The sequence below is a fragment of the Nelusetta ayraudi genome, unplaced genomic scaffold (assembly GCF_046127955.1).
Source record: "Nelusetta ayraudi isolate G7.1 ecotype Tasmania unplaced genomic scaffold, CSIRO-AGI_Nayr_v1 ptg000092l, whole genome shotgun sequence".
Lineage (NCBI taxonomy): Eukaryota > Metazoa > Chordata > Actinopteri > Tetraodontiformes > Monacanthidae > Nelusetta > Nelusetta ayraudi.
Genome location: NW_027466142.1, coordinates 3052761 through 3070674, shown reverse-complemented (window position 1 = coordinate 3070674; position 17914 = coordinate 3052761). Strand labels below are relative to the sequence as shown.

At 39.6% G+C, this 17914-nt stretch overlaps 2 protein-coding genes across 2 annotated transcripts; both read left to right on the top strand.

Annotated features, from left to right (window-relative positions):
• The first annotated feature begins 1449 nt into the window (after nucleotides 1-1449).
• On the top strand, nucleotides 1450-7966 carry dpp7 (dipeptidyl-peptidase 7). The gene is made up of 13 exons (XM_076047072.1): nucleotides 1450-1595; nucleotides 2197-2317; nucleotides 2421-2560; nucleotides 2839-3002; nucleotides 3693-3828; nucleotides 3949-4030; nucleotides 4209-4375; nucleotides 4963-5023; nucleotides 5141-5259; nucleotides 6315-6471; nucleotides 7274-7338; nucleotides 7418-7488; nucleotides 7571-7966. Exons 1-13 carry the CDS (start codon nucleotides 1515-1517, stop codon nucleotides 7680-7682), a joined length of 1476 nt encoding a protein of 491 aa, XP_075903187.1. The 5' UTR covers nucleotides 1450-1514; the 3' UTR covers nucleotides 7683-7966.
• Nucleotides 7967-9773: 1807 nt separating this feature from the next.
• Nucleotides 9774-17384, top strand: LOC142902152 (serine/threonine-protein phosphatase 6 catalytic subunit). Its single transcript, XM_076047005.1, has 7 exons — nucleotides 9774-9920; nucleotides 12048-12143; nucleotides 13165-13230; nucleotides 13332-13473; nucleotides 13565-13644; nucleotides 13934-14143; nucleotides 16751-17384. Exons 1-7 carry the CDS (start codon nucleotides 9846-9848, stop codon nucleotides 16997-16999), a joined length of 918 nt encoding a protein of 305 aa, XP_075903120.1. The 5' UTR covers nucleotides 9774-9845; the 3' UTR covers nucleotides 17000-17384.
• Nucleotides 17385-17914: the final 530 nt, after the last annotated feature.

The following is a 17914-nucleotide window of genomic DNA, read 5'->3' as shown; positions in this document are numbered from 1 at the left end:
AAATAATTGGATGAAGTATGAGTAAAAATTAAATGAAGAAATGTGCTTGATAGACAGTGAACATGGTATATAGGAAACTAAAATGTGTATGGTCAGTACCAGTAGAAGTAATCCCTAAGAAAAGGGGCCCTAGAAGAGGCTTGATGGCGCATTGGTGGAATGAAGAGTGTAATAAAGCTCTTCATGCCAGGAACAAAGCTACACAAAACTAAAAAGGGATGGAAAGAAAGCTATGCAATTGAGTGAAAGATGATGAGGGCCAGAGCCAGAAGGGCCATAAAAGAGACAAAGAAAAAAAGCTGGAGAGATGTTTTTTGCAGCAAGCTGGTCAATGTGAGTGTGAAGAATCAGAGACGGCGTCACATGTGGTTTCATATCGCAAAAGATACTCATCTCATAGAAGGAAACGTTTGAGAGATCGAGCAGCAGCTGGAGAGACTTTTTTTTTTTAAACCTATATACATTGCAGTATCTAGAAGCCTGGGACCAAATGAAGAAGCTGTTGCAGTGCCCTCACTCCATTTGAATATACAACAGTATATGAGTAAACACTAACAGAAATCACACGGAAACTGCAAAGGGCAGCAATATACCTTGGTCTGCCGAAACCAAAGGAGAAGAAGCATGGTTCGCTCAATTCCTTGGAGCTCTGGGTGGAATTATTAACTTGTTTTGAGCCTAGGTTAGAGTTAATATTTGAAATATATAAAATCATGTTTAGAATTCAGAAAAGAGGGCTGGAAGTGAGTTATGTGTAGGTTCCTCCTGCTCATGTTGGATAGAAAGGAGCGAGGATGTGGATATTTCAGCTATGCAGTCACTACGATTTCCAAAAGAGGACATTCAAGTTTGGTTAGGTTTAAAAAAGAGAGGGTCAAACAATCATAAAGAGGCAATTACAACAAGGAGGTACACGATACAGTTGGACTTAAATACTTTCACAATGAAAAAAACAGGTTTGGAGGTGTGGGAAGAGGGCCTGGGGAAGAAACCAGAGTTAACACGGTTGAGGATTGGACATACTAGCTTAAATGGGACACAACATAAGATATCTGGAAATGTAGATGGGAAATGTGAACACTGTGGGGAAATGTAATTGGTACAACATGCAATACTGGAGTGTGGAAGATATGGCAAGGAAAGAAGAGCACTGAAGGCAGCAATGGTAAGGGCAAAAGTATTTTCAACCGAGAAAATTTTACTCAGAATAGAGTTAGAAAAAGGGAGTTATAAAATAATAAGGAGAATTATAAAAAAAACTATTTATTTAAGTTTCTTCAGGCTACAGACATTATAAGAAAGATTTAAGGTTGTTAATGATTTAAATTTAGTATGTGTACTTTGCTTGTTTGATATTTAATCAGTTGGGGGGAACGATTCTCTGTGAAGAAGACTTTTGTCCAAACTCGGAATCCGTAGATTGCGAAATCACGTAACCAGGAAGTAGACGATGGCCCCTAGCTGAAATGCTTGGGCGGTCCTGTATTCATTGTTTTGATGGTAGCGGCTGAAACATGAGTAAGATTTTTTGGTTGCTAACGGTGATTGTGTTTTGTGCCGAGGTCCCACAGGGGTCGGCATACAGACATCATCAGGTAAGGTGTCGTTTCGCCTTCCAGTTGTTAGCGTAACAAGTTTTGGTTAAAGTTCGACGTTTTTATGTGATAGTTTATAAAACGTGAAAACTATCACGTTATTAACGTTTTTATGTGATAACTTCCCCACGTTTTTGCATTGATACTATCACGATCTTTAGTAAAAAAAAAAAAAAAAATGTTCACGTACACGAAACTATCACGTTACGTCGTGAAAGTTTGGGCACTTTTCCGCTACTTGTCTGTGTGTGGCGCGATCAGTGTGCGAGTGCAGGGGAAAATATAAAATAAAATGTGGCTGCGTTGACGTCAGTACATAGTTCCCCTATTTGACAAGATAAAATGTTGCGCATTTCTTGTGCACATTATCAGCCCTAAGGTGACGTAAAACGGCGTCCTCCTCATGTAGATCCCAACCCGAGTAAATACCAACAGTTGTGTCGACAACAAAAATAAATTCTGTATGATTTGCTTGCTGAGGGGAAAACTTCACAGGTGACCATTGATGTCTGTAATCAGGATCCGAGATCACTCTGAACGGACTCTGACGCAGTCGCACTCGGACCCAACAAATTCTGTTGCTGTGTCTTTGTTGTTGTAGTCTCATAGGCATGGCTACAAGTCGGACCCAGCATTCACAGAGAAATATTTCAGTCAGACGCTTGACCACTTCAACTTCAACAGCTGGAATACAACGTTCGACCAGCGTTACCTGATCACAGGTGAAGCCCATTTTCCACTTTAAATGTTTCAAAAAGTTCTAAAACAAACAAACAAACAAATAAACAAAAAAACTGACGATGCTTTGCTTTTTCCTATTGCCAGACCAATACTGGAATAAAGGCAAAGGTCCTATTTTCTTCTACACTGGAAATGAAGGAGACATCTGGGCCTTTGCCCTCAACTCTGGATTTATCACACAGTTAGCAGCCGAGCAGGAAGCCTTGGTCATCTTTGCAGAACATGTATGGGAACACTGATGCAAAACTCATTAAGTACAGCATGTGCATTTTATGCATGACTCATTCCTATCCGCTAAAATGTTCTCAATGATATTTAGAAACAATTATTCAGTAAAGTTCATCCCTTGCATTTTGTTAACTTATATTCATGATTAAAACAATCCTTACTACCTGACAGCATTTTGTCACGCCTGTCTGCTGCTTTAGCACTGCAACGTACGTTCTTCTCTGCAGCCATGACTCTGTCCTTTTTGACTTTTTGCTTTCTTTTACCTTTTTAGAGGTACTATGGCAAATCTCTGCCTTTTGGCAAAGACTCCTTCACTGTCCCTCAGATAGGCCTGTTGACTGTGGAGCAGGCGCTTGCAGATTACGCCGTTATGATCACTGAGCTGAAGGAGCAGCTAGAAGCCGAGAACTGTCCCGTCATTGTCTTTGGTGGCAGGTAGGAACCTCTGAGATTAAAACTGTTGATTTGAGTGTGACGATTGAGACCGAAAACGGGACTTTCCCTCCACCCCAATGAAGTTTTTCTGTGTGCATTTGTTAATGGAAAACCAGTTGACTTCTTTGACTGCGTAGCCTAAACACTGTTGTGCACAATGCAAATTTACACCGCCATACAGCCAGAAATAGAAAACGATGATGATGATGACCTCAAATGTTTGGAGACCAATCAGAGGGACCCTGTTGTGTTTTCTCTTTTTCTTTAAATGGGACTGAGTCCAAGCGAAATACTGCCTCTCAAATGGAGCCAGTTTTTTTTCCAAGGCGAACGTCATAATGTGTTTTCAGTTTCTATATTATAAACCCACCTTACGGTTAAATACACCACTGACTTTACTGATGCTCACACCATGTGGCTCTTTCATTGTTTCATTGATAATAAATAACTTATTTATTCCCTTTAACTTCAATTTCCTTTATTTTGTTAAGACCTTCCGAGGTGGGTTGTGACTACATTTACTATGTATATAGAACTGTAGTACTGTATGTCAAATACTGTGTCTGATATTTTGGCTAGCTTTCATCAAAATATTGGGTTTTGACAATGTTTCTTTTACCAGTTTGCAAGAATAGCAGTGATTTGGTTCTTCGTTAGATCTTGTCTTCTCTATTTGTTGGTGTCCCTCAGTTACGGTGGAATGTTGTCCGTCTATATGAGACTCAAGTACCCAAACATTGTGGCCGGCGCCCTGGCTGCCAGTGCCCCCATATTGTCCACTGCTGGCCTGGGAGATTCTCGGCAGTTCTTCAAAGATGTGACCACAGTGGGTTCATTGAAGTACTTCTTTTGTCATAGCCAACATTATGAGTAATTGATCAAGTACAAAGTAAGGGCAAGTCACGTGTGATTTAATAGAATAATTGCTTTTGACCCTCTGTGAAAGGATTTTGAGAATGTGGCCTCAGAATGCAGAAACGCTGTGAGAGGAGCCTTCCATCAGCTGAAAGAATTAGCTGAAAAACAAGGTGAGTCTTTGTGCAGTGCCAACTTGAAAAATGCCAAAATAAATAAATAAAAATGTTTGACTTAATATTAAGGCCTTTTTTCTGTTTTCAAGAATGTCTCTCCAGTGGTTTAACATTCCACAAAAGGAAGAATTTCATTGCTGCCTAAATGTAAACCATCCATTGTTGATGTTCTCAGAATATAGGCGCATTCAGTCAGCCCTCTCCCTGTGCAGTGTCCCATCATCTGCTGAAGACATCCACCAGCTGAACGGCCTGCTAAGGAATGCCTTCACTATGATGGCCATGCTGGATTACCCCTACAGCACTCACTTTATGGGCAACATGCCTGCAAACCCTGTCAAGGTGAACTGTACTCAAATTAAGTCTGATACTGTTCAAGAAATGCTACTTTTTAAACTAGCCATCGGCCTAGACGACCAGTGGTCTTAACCAGTGGAGTCTCAGGACCCACATTTTTTTTCTTATCATGAAGTCGAGACCCATATATTAAAAATCCCTTAAAAAAAAACAATAAATAAATAAACTTTTATTTATTTATTTATTAAAAAACAACAAAACAAAACAAAAGGGAAACTGCCCATGTAGCCGCGACCCAAGCAAAACAGCCCTGTGACACACTATTGGGTCGCGACCCACCAGTTGAGAAACACCGGCCTACACCACATTCACATAAATATTATAAATAAATATTATATTTACAATAAAGACTCAGAAGTGACTTCAAGTGAAACTGTTAGTTATTAAATCAGGTGTTTTAGGGTTTCAGTGCTCCTTCCCATATAACATGTTGGACCTTTTGAGTTTGAACACATTTCTGAAACAAAGACAAATGTAGACCTAATTATTTCTGTGCAAAAAGAAATTGTTGCAGATGTTTTCTTTGGGTTTTTTTTTTACCAATAAATACCCAACATGGCATTGTTCTTTAGGTAGCGTGTGAAACCATGATGGGTGGACCTGACCTGCTGGCAAACCTCCGAGACACTGCAGGTACATGGAAGAATCGTCTTGGCCTTGCATAATTTGACACTGAATTCTGTCATGGCCCAGTTGATCAATAATACACTTCCATCATTTCTTAATTGCGACGCAATTTCTGTCCTGCAGGGATCCTTTACAACTCTACTGGCAAGCTCCCCTGTTTCGACTTGTATACCCTATATGTGCAATGTGCCGATCCCACTGGATGTGGATTGGGTTTTGACAGCTTGGCCTGGGATTACCAGGTAGGTGCTATTTTCATTATATGATCATTATTAGAGACTTAAATGAAAATGTGTCCCTCTAATATTTTGTAAAAATGGAAAGTGCAAATGAAAAAAAAACAAATTTTGTAAGTCAACATATTTTCTTCTTCATGTGTCCACTGCGACTGATCCATTTTTTTTATTTCTATTTTATACTGCTGTAACTACCATTACAGACGTTAAGCTCCGATAGCAAACCATTGTCTTTGAAATATATGCTTGTCCATTATTTACAATATCCCACTTCTGTTTTGTGCAGTAACATGAACAAAAAAAAAAATGATGTCAGTGAGCGCACTTTGATGTTAAACATTTCAAGACCACTGTCCCATAACCATTGTTCACATCAAGGCCAATCACTAAGGCGTGTTGTGTTGTCTGTATGAGTGGCATGTGGATTCCCAGCTCCTTAGGGTGCAGTTTGGTGCATTCTTGCATGTGTTGGCACTTTTTCTGCCGGATGGGTTCAAACGGCAGTCGTGGCATTTTCAGAGTTTCTGCTGTCACTGTGGTTCTTCACTGTGGGAAATGTGCTGACTAAAATATCTGCCGAGTTGCTCGTGCATCAAGTCATTCAAATACGATTTCAGTTAGTCGGGACTCCCGCTGCAACTTGGAGGGGACTGAGAAAGCTCAGCCGCGTCAGGCTCCCCTCCACTGCCTGTGAACTTACGAATGTTCAGTCAATCAGGAACAAAGTGGATGGATTGGAAGCAAATGTTTGCAGGGGACTTGAACAGTAAATGTGTCTCCTGGCTTTTCCTAAAGCTCGGCTTTGGGACTCTGACGTGGATGATGAGCGGAGACTTAGAAGCCCACTTCAAGCTGGACGGGTCAGCTGAATCCACGGATTGGCTGCACTTGGCACTTGGGGAGACACAGCAGGGCATCTGAGTGCTGCCACTGGCATTATCAACTGCTGAGCACATATACCACATATGTCAGACTGAATTGCCGTTAGGACAAATGAAGTTGTTGAGTTTATGTGATTACTTCACGTCCAAATCCTTACCTTGTCTGTGTTATGGTTTCAGGCTTGCACTGAGGTCAATCTGTGTTATGAGAGCAACAATGTGACGGACATGTTTCCTCCAATGGCCTTTACTGAGAAAGAGCGGATGCAGTACTGCCTTAAACGTTGGTCTGTCGTTCCGAAACCAAAGTGGCTCAAAGTCCAGTACTGGGGTGACGGTAAGAAGGATGACTGGGTGATACCAAGTTCTGTATATGTTCGATGTCAGATCAACGTCTCATATGTATGCACATACATGTACACAGCTCAGAAAATCAGGGGAACACTTTGAAAATGCATCAGATGTTCTATGTGGGAGGAAAAAAATCTTGGATCATCCTGATTTTTCTGCCCTCAGCTAATTGTGACTACTTGGGTTGTACAGAGAGATAAACATAAATGGCTTCAGTAGAAACTGTTGGCTGTTAGTGATTTTACTTTCAACATTTGTGAAACATTTGTGAAACTGCAATAACAGAAATGAAATATGTGCATTTATCAGTTTCACTCCATATACAGCAAATATACGGACTGACACTTCAGTGTTACATTATTAATCACACATGCAACGCAAGACGAGTCGGGGAAGTATATGCTAATTTCTGGCTAACAGTAGCTCACTCAAACATACAAATAACAAAGGACCACAACTGCATTTGTGCGCTAACACAATCCACATACTAGCAGTTTATGCCTTCCCAAAGCAACAGACATGGGGAGCCCAACTGAAATGTGACTCTCATGTTTTCTCTTCAAACACTCTGAACTCTGCACTGATTTTTTTTTTGTCCAGTGTTAGGTTATTTCATTAACAACAAAGCAGCTGAACCTGATTAACAACCCCCTTTGCTACTCTGATTAAAAAGTGTTCCTCTAGTTTTTTTTTTAATATACATCATTATTATTATTATTACTATCAGCAGTGTAGTTCATATTTATATGTAATTCATGGATATCCATTTTTTTTTTTTTTTTTTTTAGCCCTCTCTGCAGCCAGCAACATAATTTTCTCAAATGGAGATCTGGATCCATGGGCAAATGGTGGGGTAAGTAACTGAGCTGTTTGAGAGCTGCTGAATAAAGTCACTGCTTACAGTCTGACTCAATCAACACTCTGGTGTTTAGGTCCGCAAGTCCTTGAGCTCATCTTTAATAGCTGTTAACATTGCTGGGGGTGCCCATCATCTGGATCTGAGGTACGGTTTTCTGCTGAACATCAGAGCAGTGCTTAACTTTCAAATAAAGTTTAATCTAAAAATTGTTTTTTTCTATATGCAGAGGGTCCAATGATGCCGATCCAGAATCTGTGATCAAGGCCAGGAAGATGGAAGGAGAACTGATTTCTCAATGGGTGAAAATGGAGACGAATAGATTAAAGCAAAATAAATAAATAAATAACTTAAGTTGAACACGAGCAAAGAAATTGGAGTTAATATTTTTGTCTAAAAAAAGAAAGTCACTATAAGTCATTGGTAATGAGTCAAGAAAGCTTCTCAAAATAAAGGTTTGAGTGAACATAAACTCTGACTGCAAATTGAAATGTTTTTGTTTTGTTTTGATCCTTTTGACTGGCACAATCAAAGATTACTGTAAATGCATTGATCCACTGCAACTTTTCAGATGCTTGCTGCCATCAGGGGCAGCAAGCATCTGATAATAAACTTATTCTCCATAGCCTGTTCTTTTAACGTCGTATAATATCCACTTGGTTGCGTTGCATATAGATTATATCCAATCACATTTCAGCTAGCTTGTGTCGTCAGATTCCACGAAATCTTCGTAAGGCCTTCAGAATCGACATTGGCTGTAAGTGAAAGGACCACCGTCGGTTGCAATAGCCAATCAGATCTCGAATATGCGATGCTGAGGCCAGCTAGCTGTCTTTACGGTGAACTTCACACATACACGTCCTGTAATTGGATGAGCCCTGAAAACCTCTCATGACTGAACTCAACCAAATCATCTACAATTTAAAATGTAAATAACGGGGTGCATTGACGCAGCAGCTGCACCAAGATGTTGCATTGTTTAATAACTAATAGTTCAATAGTTGGTTTCATTATCGTCTTGTTGGTCTCTCATACAAATTGCAGCCAATGTGCAGTTTATTGGCCCAGTTTGGACAAGAGTACTGTTGGGTGACTTGTGAACTTTTCTGAGGAATCTCTTAAAATTGAATTTAAAGTATATCTTGACAGTATCAGTGGTCTTAGTTACCTAAGTCATTATTGTGATTTAAATGCTACAGAAACTAAGTTTGGCTTGACTAGTGTGGAAGTAAATCAATGCCATCTGATTTTGAATTTGTCATGTAATGTGCAGTGTCATTCTGAATGTATTCCTGAGCCGTAGTGTCATATTGAGGATATTTTGAGGTGTATTAATTTAGGGTGGACTACGTCACTGATGACCTACGCATCAAATGCACGGCCCGCCTCTGGTTTTCCGTTTATTGGAGACTTTTATGCCATAACACAAAGTGTTATCAGTTGTTTAAAAGCCTATATACAAGATCATCCACACTTAACCCACATGTTCCTGCATACTCACACAAAATCTGTGGTAATTTGAGGCAGTGTTTTCTCAAACTTTTTGAGCACTCTTTACATTGAATAAACCCCATGGCACTCCACCAATCAAAAAAAAAAAAAAAAAAAGTATAGCTTCTTAGTTAGTCGAATAAACAGCAACACCAAGTGATTACATTTTAGATTTCAGTGCTCTTTCACTCTGTCTCCCTCTCTCAAGTTTTCCAGTGAACTATGGTGGCCTGCGCACACAAACCTGGATACCTCATCCATTTTCTTCTTTGTTGGGTCATTTAAGGACACAAGCGTTCACCCTGAATACAATACACGCTGCCAGGCAGCTGGATTGTCCACACCGGCTGCCTTACAAATATGGTGTTGCAAGATTGCAGCTAACAAAGAGCAAGACCCTTGCTCTATGTATGTTCTTATAAATAAGAACTGTTCTGAGGGTAGGACAACCAAATTACTTTCATTGTACTGCAAGTCTATGTCACAGCTGGCAGTGGTTGGACTTTATGTATTGGATTATTTATTTTCTTTTGAACTGTTATTTAAGGTGTGTTTTTACAGTTTACTGATTTTATGTGACTTATTTGTTTATTCGAATTATGTACTTGGGTTTAAATCTGGTCTATTTAGCCAGCTGATCCCAGGTATTGGAGTCCTCCTCTTCATGAAATTGCTCTGGAGATCTTAAATCTTATATTTTAACTGAACAATTTGATTGTGCTGTTTACTCAAAATAAAGTGTAAGAACTGCTTGTCTTGTGGTCTATTGGGAATTAAAAGTAACCTGTTTTTTGCCCAGGCCAGATTTTTCACGCTGGACCTTTAAACTACTTTATAGTATTTCTAGCCATATTTGGAATTTATTGTCCAGACTTTGCTTTCCAGTTTTTCTCAAACTTGCCAGTTTTAAAAAAAACCCACTCACAACGTACTTTTGGTGATGAATCTTCGAAGAGTGCAATAATTTCCCATCGCTACCGGAAGTTATACTTGACTGCGAGTTTGCCATAGTAATGGCGCCACTGGATTTAGATAAATATGCGGAGATTGCAAAACAGTGTAAATACCTCCCAGAGAATGATCTGAAGGTGAGTGCTGCTTTCTGTTCTGTCTGGAAATGTCTTGATATTACAGTACTAAGAAGCATCACTACTGATTTTCAATAAAGCAGCGCCATTTGATATCGGTAGCTCGGGCTAACTGGCAACGTTAGCCTGTTTACAAGGAAGTAAGTGGAGATCTTTGCTAGCGCAGACAAACACTCCCCTCGGGTGCAATTGAAATCATATCACTGTTACGACAGGTCATGGGATGACACTTGAATGTTGATAAAACAGTGTAGCCTAATTTTATTAAAGGCAGAGGTGCAAACACTGATCGACGAACCATGGACTCGTTCATAATAATCCGAATTCAAATAAGCGTTTTTCGCCAAGTATGTGACACATACAATCACATTTTCTCTGGCAGTTGTCCCTGTATTTTTTTTTTAAGAAACAAAAAAATAACCTCAGCAAGAAAACTATAATATATATGTGCATATATGCTCGCAAGGAAATTGCAGCTATAATTCGAATTTTGCAGTCAAAGATGTGGATGATGCTGCTAGTGTCGTTGTGCAGCTGTTAACTGTTTAATTTAGGAGACCACATTTTATTGTAATACTCAAATGGCAGTTTTCTTAAAAATGCCTCAATATATTTCAAGTATGCCTTCGCTGTAGGGTTAGAAAAAAAAAGAAGACAGCCATCCTCGATATGCAATACCGAAAAGAGATAGAAAATAAAATTTAATAGCCAAATTTAGTCATCAAATTGGTTTTACACGTCACTTAGTGTGGGGGGGATTATTTGTGAGTTTATTTATTGTCAAAAAATATTGAATTATGTCTTTATGTTAAGAGTGGCTTTATGTGGATATTCTCACCAACCATCAGGGTCTCCTGCCACACTTAATCTTAATTTACCAAAGGCATTGGAATAGGTAGTCCTGCAGTTCAGTGTTAGGGAAAGGGACAGTTATTTCACCAAATGCAATTAACATTTTGAACTCCAAACACTGAGGGGGGGGGTTATGCATTGCCTTTGTGTTTGTTTGAATGTGTTTTTGTGTCGATGTATATCTATATTGTGTTTGAACGTTGGAACCTGCATCAAGCTGTCCTGAAAACAAATTCCACCAGCTTGGCTGTGTGGCCATTAATAGAAAAAGAAAGAGTGAAGATTAGGAGCGTTCATGGAAATTGTGTTTCATTCCTTCTTGGTTCGGAAATTGTGTGCCGCTCAGTCCCTACAGACATGTCTTTCCGCTTCTCCACCAATTCCATAAAAATTATGAATCATACCAGTGTGCCATGAAAAAATCTCATGGCACACCATCGACCAAATATATATATATATACATACATTAAAAAAAAAAAAAAAAAAAAAAAAAGCCTAATAATGACAATATAGTCTCTTAATTTATCGATACTCACTCAGTGTGAAACCTGGGCCTGTGTAGATACACACAAAGCTGATATCCTGGGAGGAACCTTAGGAGGAAAACAGGCTGGCATTCCTTTTAAAGCACAGTCAGTCTCACACTCGGACTCCACCGCTGCAGACTTGTTTAATTACCTCTATGGCTTCAGCACTGTGGGTCCTCAATGTGTTCCTTCCAACCCCTGCCAACTATGCCCCCAGTTGAGGTCAGCAGGTAATTTTTATTTTACCAAAACTATACTCCATTTTTTTCCCCCCCTATCTCTGTGGCGCTTCAGTATGTTGTTGTGGAGACGCATTGAGTGAATGGCACAGTAATTTAAGAATTTGTGCTTTCCTCTGTGCCGATCCTGACCCGCTTTGGACCTTGAGCAGAATTGTGTAGCAAGGCCCCTTCCCCTCTCTGATGACTTGTTGGCTATGATCATGAATGTCATTAATTTTGTCAGCTGCATCACCTTGAAACTGGTGCCCTGCAGTTTCTTTAAAACCGTTGTGAAATTTGAAAGATTATTATTAAGGTTATTCTTATTCTTCTTAGCTTCATTAAACCAGGCATCCCACTGAAATTGAAAAATCTCTTTTATTGACCATTGGCTTTCCTGAATTTTGATGAGTGATGGTAACTGTCCTTTGCCTTCGTTGTTTTATCTGTAGAAAGTGGATGAACTATTGCAATATAAGATTTTTGTCAAGTTTTGTGGCCGATGCCTGCTGATTTTCTCTTTGCAGAGGTTATGTGACTATGTGTGCGACTTGCTGCTGGAAGAGTCCAACGTTCAACCTGTTTCAACTCCTGTGACAGTATGTGGGGATATACATGGACAGGTAAACATCAGGGGCACAGAAACCCTATGGCAACGTACAATTTTAAGAAGTTGGAAAAATGCAAGAATTTACCTTTTACATTTTTGGATCTTAAGACGGTACTAAGTCGAGTTTCAAAGATGCTAAAAGGAGAAATGGAATTGAGGACAAAAAACGTTGTGTAAGCAAAAAGCAATTGAACTGAAATAGGCTGCTCATCAATTGATAAAAAGATTTAGACCTTAGCCATTATAAGCCAAAATTTGTGCATTCAGTGTTTTTTGTTGTTGTTGAAATGATCCACAAGTCATTTTTCATTCATTCATTTTCCATACCCGCTTCTTCCCGAGCTCAGGGTCACGGGGGTCTGCTGGAGCCTATCCCAGCTGTCATAGGTCGAAGGCAGGGTGACACCCTGGACAAGTTGCCAGTTCATCGCAGGGCCACATAGAAACAAACAACCATTCACACTCACATGCACACCTACGGACAATTTAGTGTGTTCAATTGACCTCACATGCATGTTTTTAGAGTGTGGGAGGAAGCTGGAGAACCCGGAGAGAACCCACGCAGACACAGGGAGAACATGCAAACTCCACACAGCAAGGTCTCAGCTCTGGAATCGAACCCACGACCTTCTTGCTGTGAGGCGGCAGCGCTAACCACTGCGCCACCGTGTCGCCCCGAGTCATTTTTGAAAAGCTTATTTTCAGTGTAATAGTTTTCCATACACACAAAGTTATCCAGGTTTGTGCTCGCAAGCCCACTGGCAAGCTCGGGAGAGGGAAGGTATGGAGTCTCTAAAGGGACATAAGTAAAAGAGCGCCACAATTCAAAGTCTAACCACTTGATGTCGCTGTTTCTTCCAAATATTAGACTCTGAACCTTTCAGATTTGAACGACACAAAACGTAAATTCTTGCCATTTTTCAACCGATTTTCAAATTCTTATCAGGAGCGTATGATACAAAGTCAAATCATTTACTTGTGACATTTGCATTGCAGTCTTATCTCCTTGTGTCCTTGTGTCTCCTCGTCTCCAGTTCTATGATCTCTGTGAACTGTTCCGGACCGGTGGCCAGGTCCCAGACACAAACTACATTTTCATGGTTTGTAACGGTCAAATCACCTTCAATTTAGCGCTGATCTAATCCACTTGATTTGATTTGTAAACGTCTGGGTGAATTTGCAATTTGATTTTTTTCATCAGGGGGACTTTGTCGACCGAGGGTACTACAGCTTGGAGACCTTCACCTACCTTTTGGTGCTGAAAGCCAAGTGGCCGGACCGTATTACACTCTTGCGTGGGAACCACGAGAGCCGACAGATTACCCAAGTTTATGGCTTTTATGGTGAAACTTAACCAGGACCATCTGATTTGCCTCTCTGAATCCCCTGTCCCCCCCTCTGTCTAAAGTCAGCCCATGCACTTTTGTCTTGCAGATGAGTGTCAGACCAAGTATGGGAATGCAAATGCCTGGCGTTATTGCACGAAGGTGTTTGATATGTTAACAGTTGCAGCTGTAAGTACTCAAGTGAAGCAGTACTGTATGTTAAGTTCCTCTAACTCAAAAAAAAGCAGGCTCAATGTCTTCCTGAGAGCGTTTGCACACTAGATTGGGTTTCCTTGGGGCTTTGCGTCAAGCGCTCTTTGTTTTATATCTGTATGTTTTTCAGCCGTTGTTTGCACCACTTTGCATGTCAAAGACGGAACAGTGTGGGGTTGTTGGTCCCATGTTACTCAATTTCAAGACAGGCAGAAATGTACTGTACGCTGTCAAAAATGTTTTGTTTTGTTTGTTTGTTTTTTAGCTGCTGGATGAACAGATCCTGTGTGTCCACGGAGGTCTCTCCCCAGACATTAAGACCCTGGACCAAATTCGAACCATTGAGAGGAACCAGGAAATCCCTCACAAAGGAGCGTTTTGCGACCTGGTGTGGTCGGATCCTGAAGATGTGGACACGTGGGCCATCAGCCCTCGAGGAGCTGGCTGGCTGTTTGGAGCAAAAGTCACAAATGAGGTAAATTACACCTTGTTGATGTGATTGCAGTGAGGAACAGTACACATATATATATATATATATATATATATATATATATATATATATTTTTTTTTAACCTTCCTCCATAAGATTAGTCCACGTCAGCCTTTTTTCTTTTGTTCCACGTTGTCGAGCGTTAACCTGGTAAATCGCAATCTGTGCTGAGATTGGAGCTTCAACTTCATGCTCAATGCCGGCTCTTGTGAATTAGTGCAGTGTTTCCCACGCATTGGCCAACGTGTGGCTTCGCCCCACCTTTCATGCCCCCGACGCCATTTAAAATACTGTATGCCGCCGCCGCTGCTGTTCACTGTGTCCCTGTATCTCTGTATCCTCTCTCATTCACGCGCATACACAGTGCAGACACGCACGCATTCACACGCGCAGAGGCTGAATTTTGATCGCTTCGCCCGCCCTGCTCCGTGCACCTCATTGTACGTGCGGCCTACCAAGCAACGCCTGATAGAAGATGGTCAGCGAATTTGGGAGAGATCGACAATGTTGTGTAAGCTAAAATATCATGCAAATACGTCTGTTCAAATTGAATTTTCAAAATGTTAAGGTTTGAAAATTTCACGCACGGGAAAGCAAAAAATAAATAATAGAAAGGCGACAAGTCAAATTTGAAGGACTAAAAATGTTGCTAAGAATGCACAATTTTGCTTTAAAGTAGTAAAGAAATACGACGCCCAGTACAGCGTTCTGAATTAGTCAGTATATATCACTGAACATAGCCCACACCATCATTCTTTAGTACAGAAGCAGTTACGCTAAAGTGATTGAGTTTAAATGCATTGGCACAGTTAGGAAAAAGGCAATGCTGTGCAGCTTATCTAAACAATTTGAAAACCTTTTTCTTAGTTATACAAATATATATACAGGGCATTGCAAACAGCAAACTTTGCATCTAGCTGGCCAGTGGTAAAATAACTATTGAAATCATTAGTGTTTGACGATACTGGGTTCTGGGATATTTGGTTGACGAGACCGGGGCAAGAATATACTCTAACATTACTTTAAAGAAAATTGCAATGACAAAATATATGGCCGGACAAAAACAGTGCACCTTTTTATGATTTTGCACGCATGAACCTCGACATGACGTTTCAACTGTTGAACTTTTTTCCACAATTTGAAACTAAAACTAGAAATTATAAAAGTTAAAATAAAATACACTCAATGTGTTATTGTTTATATATATATATATATATATATATATATATACATATATATATATATATATATATATATGTATATATATATATATATATATATATATATATATATATATATATATATGTATATGTATATATATATATATATATATATTATTATTATTATTATTATTATTATTAATATTATTATCATTATCGTCATCATTAAAAGCAGGGCCTCCTGAACGAGGGCCTTGATTGACAATTATCTGCCCAACCCTCGAGTGGTGTCAATACGATTATTTTCCTGCTGAGGACGGAAATCCTCCCCCAAGTGATACTGCACAGGAGTTCGTCACACACCCCTAGTAATCTAGTCATTAAAATGTTGTGCTACAGTGATTCTCAGTTTATCCACCAGGTGGCAGCACAAATTGTGGTCGGTCTGTGGGAAAACACTGCACGGAAGATTATAGAGGCCAAGAAAATGCCGTTAACATGGCGTAATAGTTCAATGTGTCTGTTGGGACTGCCTTTAAGAAGAATTCTCTTTTTTTGCTGTTGTTTTTTTTTTTTTTTTAAGTGAACTGTTAGCGTGTCTCACGCAAAGGTTTATTTATCGCCGCATGTCTGTAATTTCACCATAATTTAAGTGAAATGGAATGGGGAAAAAAAAAAGAAAAACTTAAATTTTGTCGAATTGTTGGCTTAGTTATTACTGGTCTCTCAATCAGTTTGACTCACCAGAGTTTGTCCAGCACATTTCGGTTCTGATAGCCACACGACAAATCCAGGGTTTCTACACTTTTTAGATGTGATTTCCAGTTACTTTTCCATTACCTTGAACTATATTTCCAAAACCAAAAGAAATATTTTGACTTCTGAAAATAATCTTTGCACCGCTGTGTAAACGTAGGTCTAATTTGAAACGTATGGTTTATGTAAGACACCAAATCAACCAAATAAAAGGTTCACTTGGTCTGTGTCAAACAATAAAGGGAGAAAAAAAAAATCCATCAAGTTGAAGGTCACAATTCACAGTAGATGATGGAAAAAGGAGCAAAATCCCAAAAGCGACATGCAATGCAAATTTCTTTGCATTCATTTTGAATTGAGTCGCGCTATTTGCTTTTGCCATTCAATAGTCCCAAGTATGAACAACGTGTACAAACTATGACGAGACACACTGATACAAAATCAAAAGCCATTTGTCAAAATCAGCTGTTAATGGATAAGCATCATTATTTTTTTTAAAGGAGGTTGACTGCATTTGTTTCCATTGATATTTTTCTGCACTTGCCAGGACAGCTTCAGTATGACAACAGTTCATAAAAACTCATCAACAGCTATTTCTCCTAGATGTGATCATGTCAGTGAGGTATGATGACAAAAAAACAAATGCCTGCCCCCCCCCCCCACCTCTTGTTTGCAGTTTGTTCACATCAACAACCTGAAGCTGATCTGCAGAGCGCACCAGCTTGTCCACGAGGGCTACAAGTTCATGTTCGACGAGAAGCTGGTCACCGTGTGGTCGGCTCCCAACTACTGCTACCGCTGCGGGAACATCGCCTCCATCATGGTCTTCAAGGACGTCAACACGAGAGAGCCAAAGCTCTTCAGAGCGGTGCCAGACTCTGAAAGAGTCATTCCACCTCGAACAACCACGCCGTATTTTCTGTAAACCGCCGCAGAGACACACTGACTGGAATAAGGCATCAGCCATTGTGAAACCCATATAAAGTTCTGTACGGTTAGAAGTTGCATTTCTTAGTTTCAAGTGTACATTATAAAAATGCAGATTTAGTTGCAGTGGTTCAGATACTCTGTTGTAAGAATTCCATGCCAGAATAAAAACATACAAAACCTATTTATAGATCTACATTTTACTATACATAGTAAACGTTGACTCGATAAAGCAAGTTGCATGGGCAATGTTCCTTGATATATTTATTTTGGTGTAACAAGCAAATGCTACCTATATACTGAAAAGTGTGACTTGAGTTGTAGGCTTGACTTTACGAGTTATGATTTCACCCCCCAGAACAAATATGTAAAAAAAAAAAATATACAGTGTATCTTAAACATGCCAGTATTGTTCAGCTTTTGAATTTTCAAATATTGTTTTTAGATTATTTTTTTTTAAATGTGGCGTCAGATTGCTATTTTTTTCTTCTGTAACCATCTGTTTTTAAATAAAACAAAAAGCAAGAACCAGTAAAGTCAGGTGTCTGATGATGAGTGTAAATAGTCCACTAACACAATATTGTCTGGAAGACTCAAAGGATGAGCAATTTAAAGTATTTTTGAATTGTTTTTACACTCTTGGTTGAAGTGGAGGTTGGTTTGGCATGTGTTTCAGAGCAAGGTATTCTTAAACGTAATTTCAAGGGAATCGAATAGAAATGTGAAACTTGGGGGGGGAAAAGTTGTTTTAGTACAACGATAAGCAAAACTTTAGCATTAAAAAGCGAACAAAACTAATGAATGCACTCCCCAACTGCTCTGTTATTTACATGTTTTGCATCTCAGCATGAATAACTGGAACTTGCGGTGTGTATAATCAAGATAGAATAGATCAAGACGATGTGGAGATAAA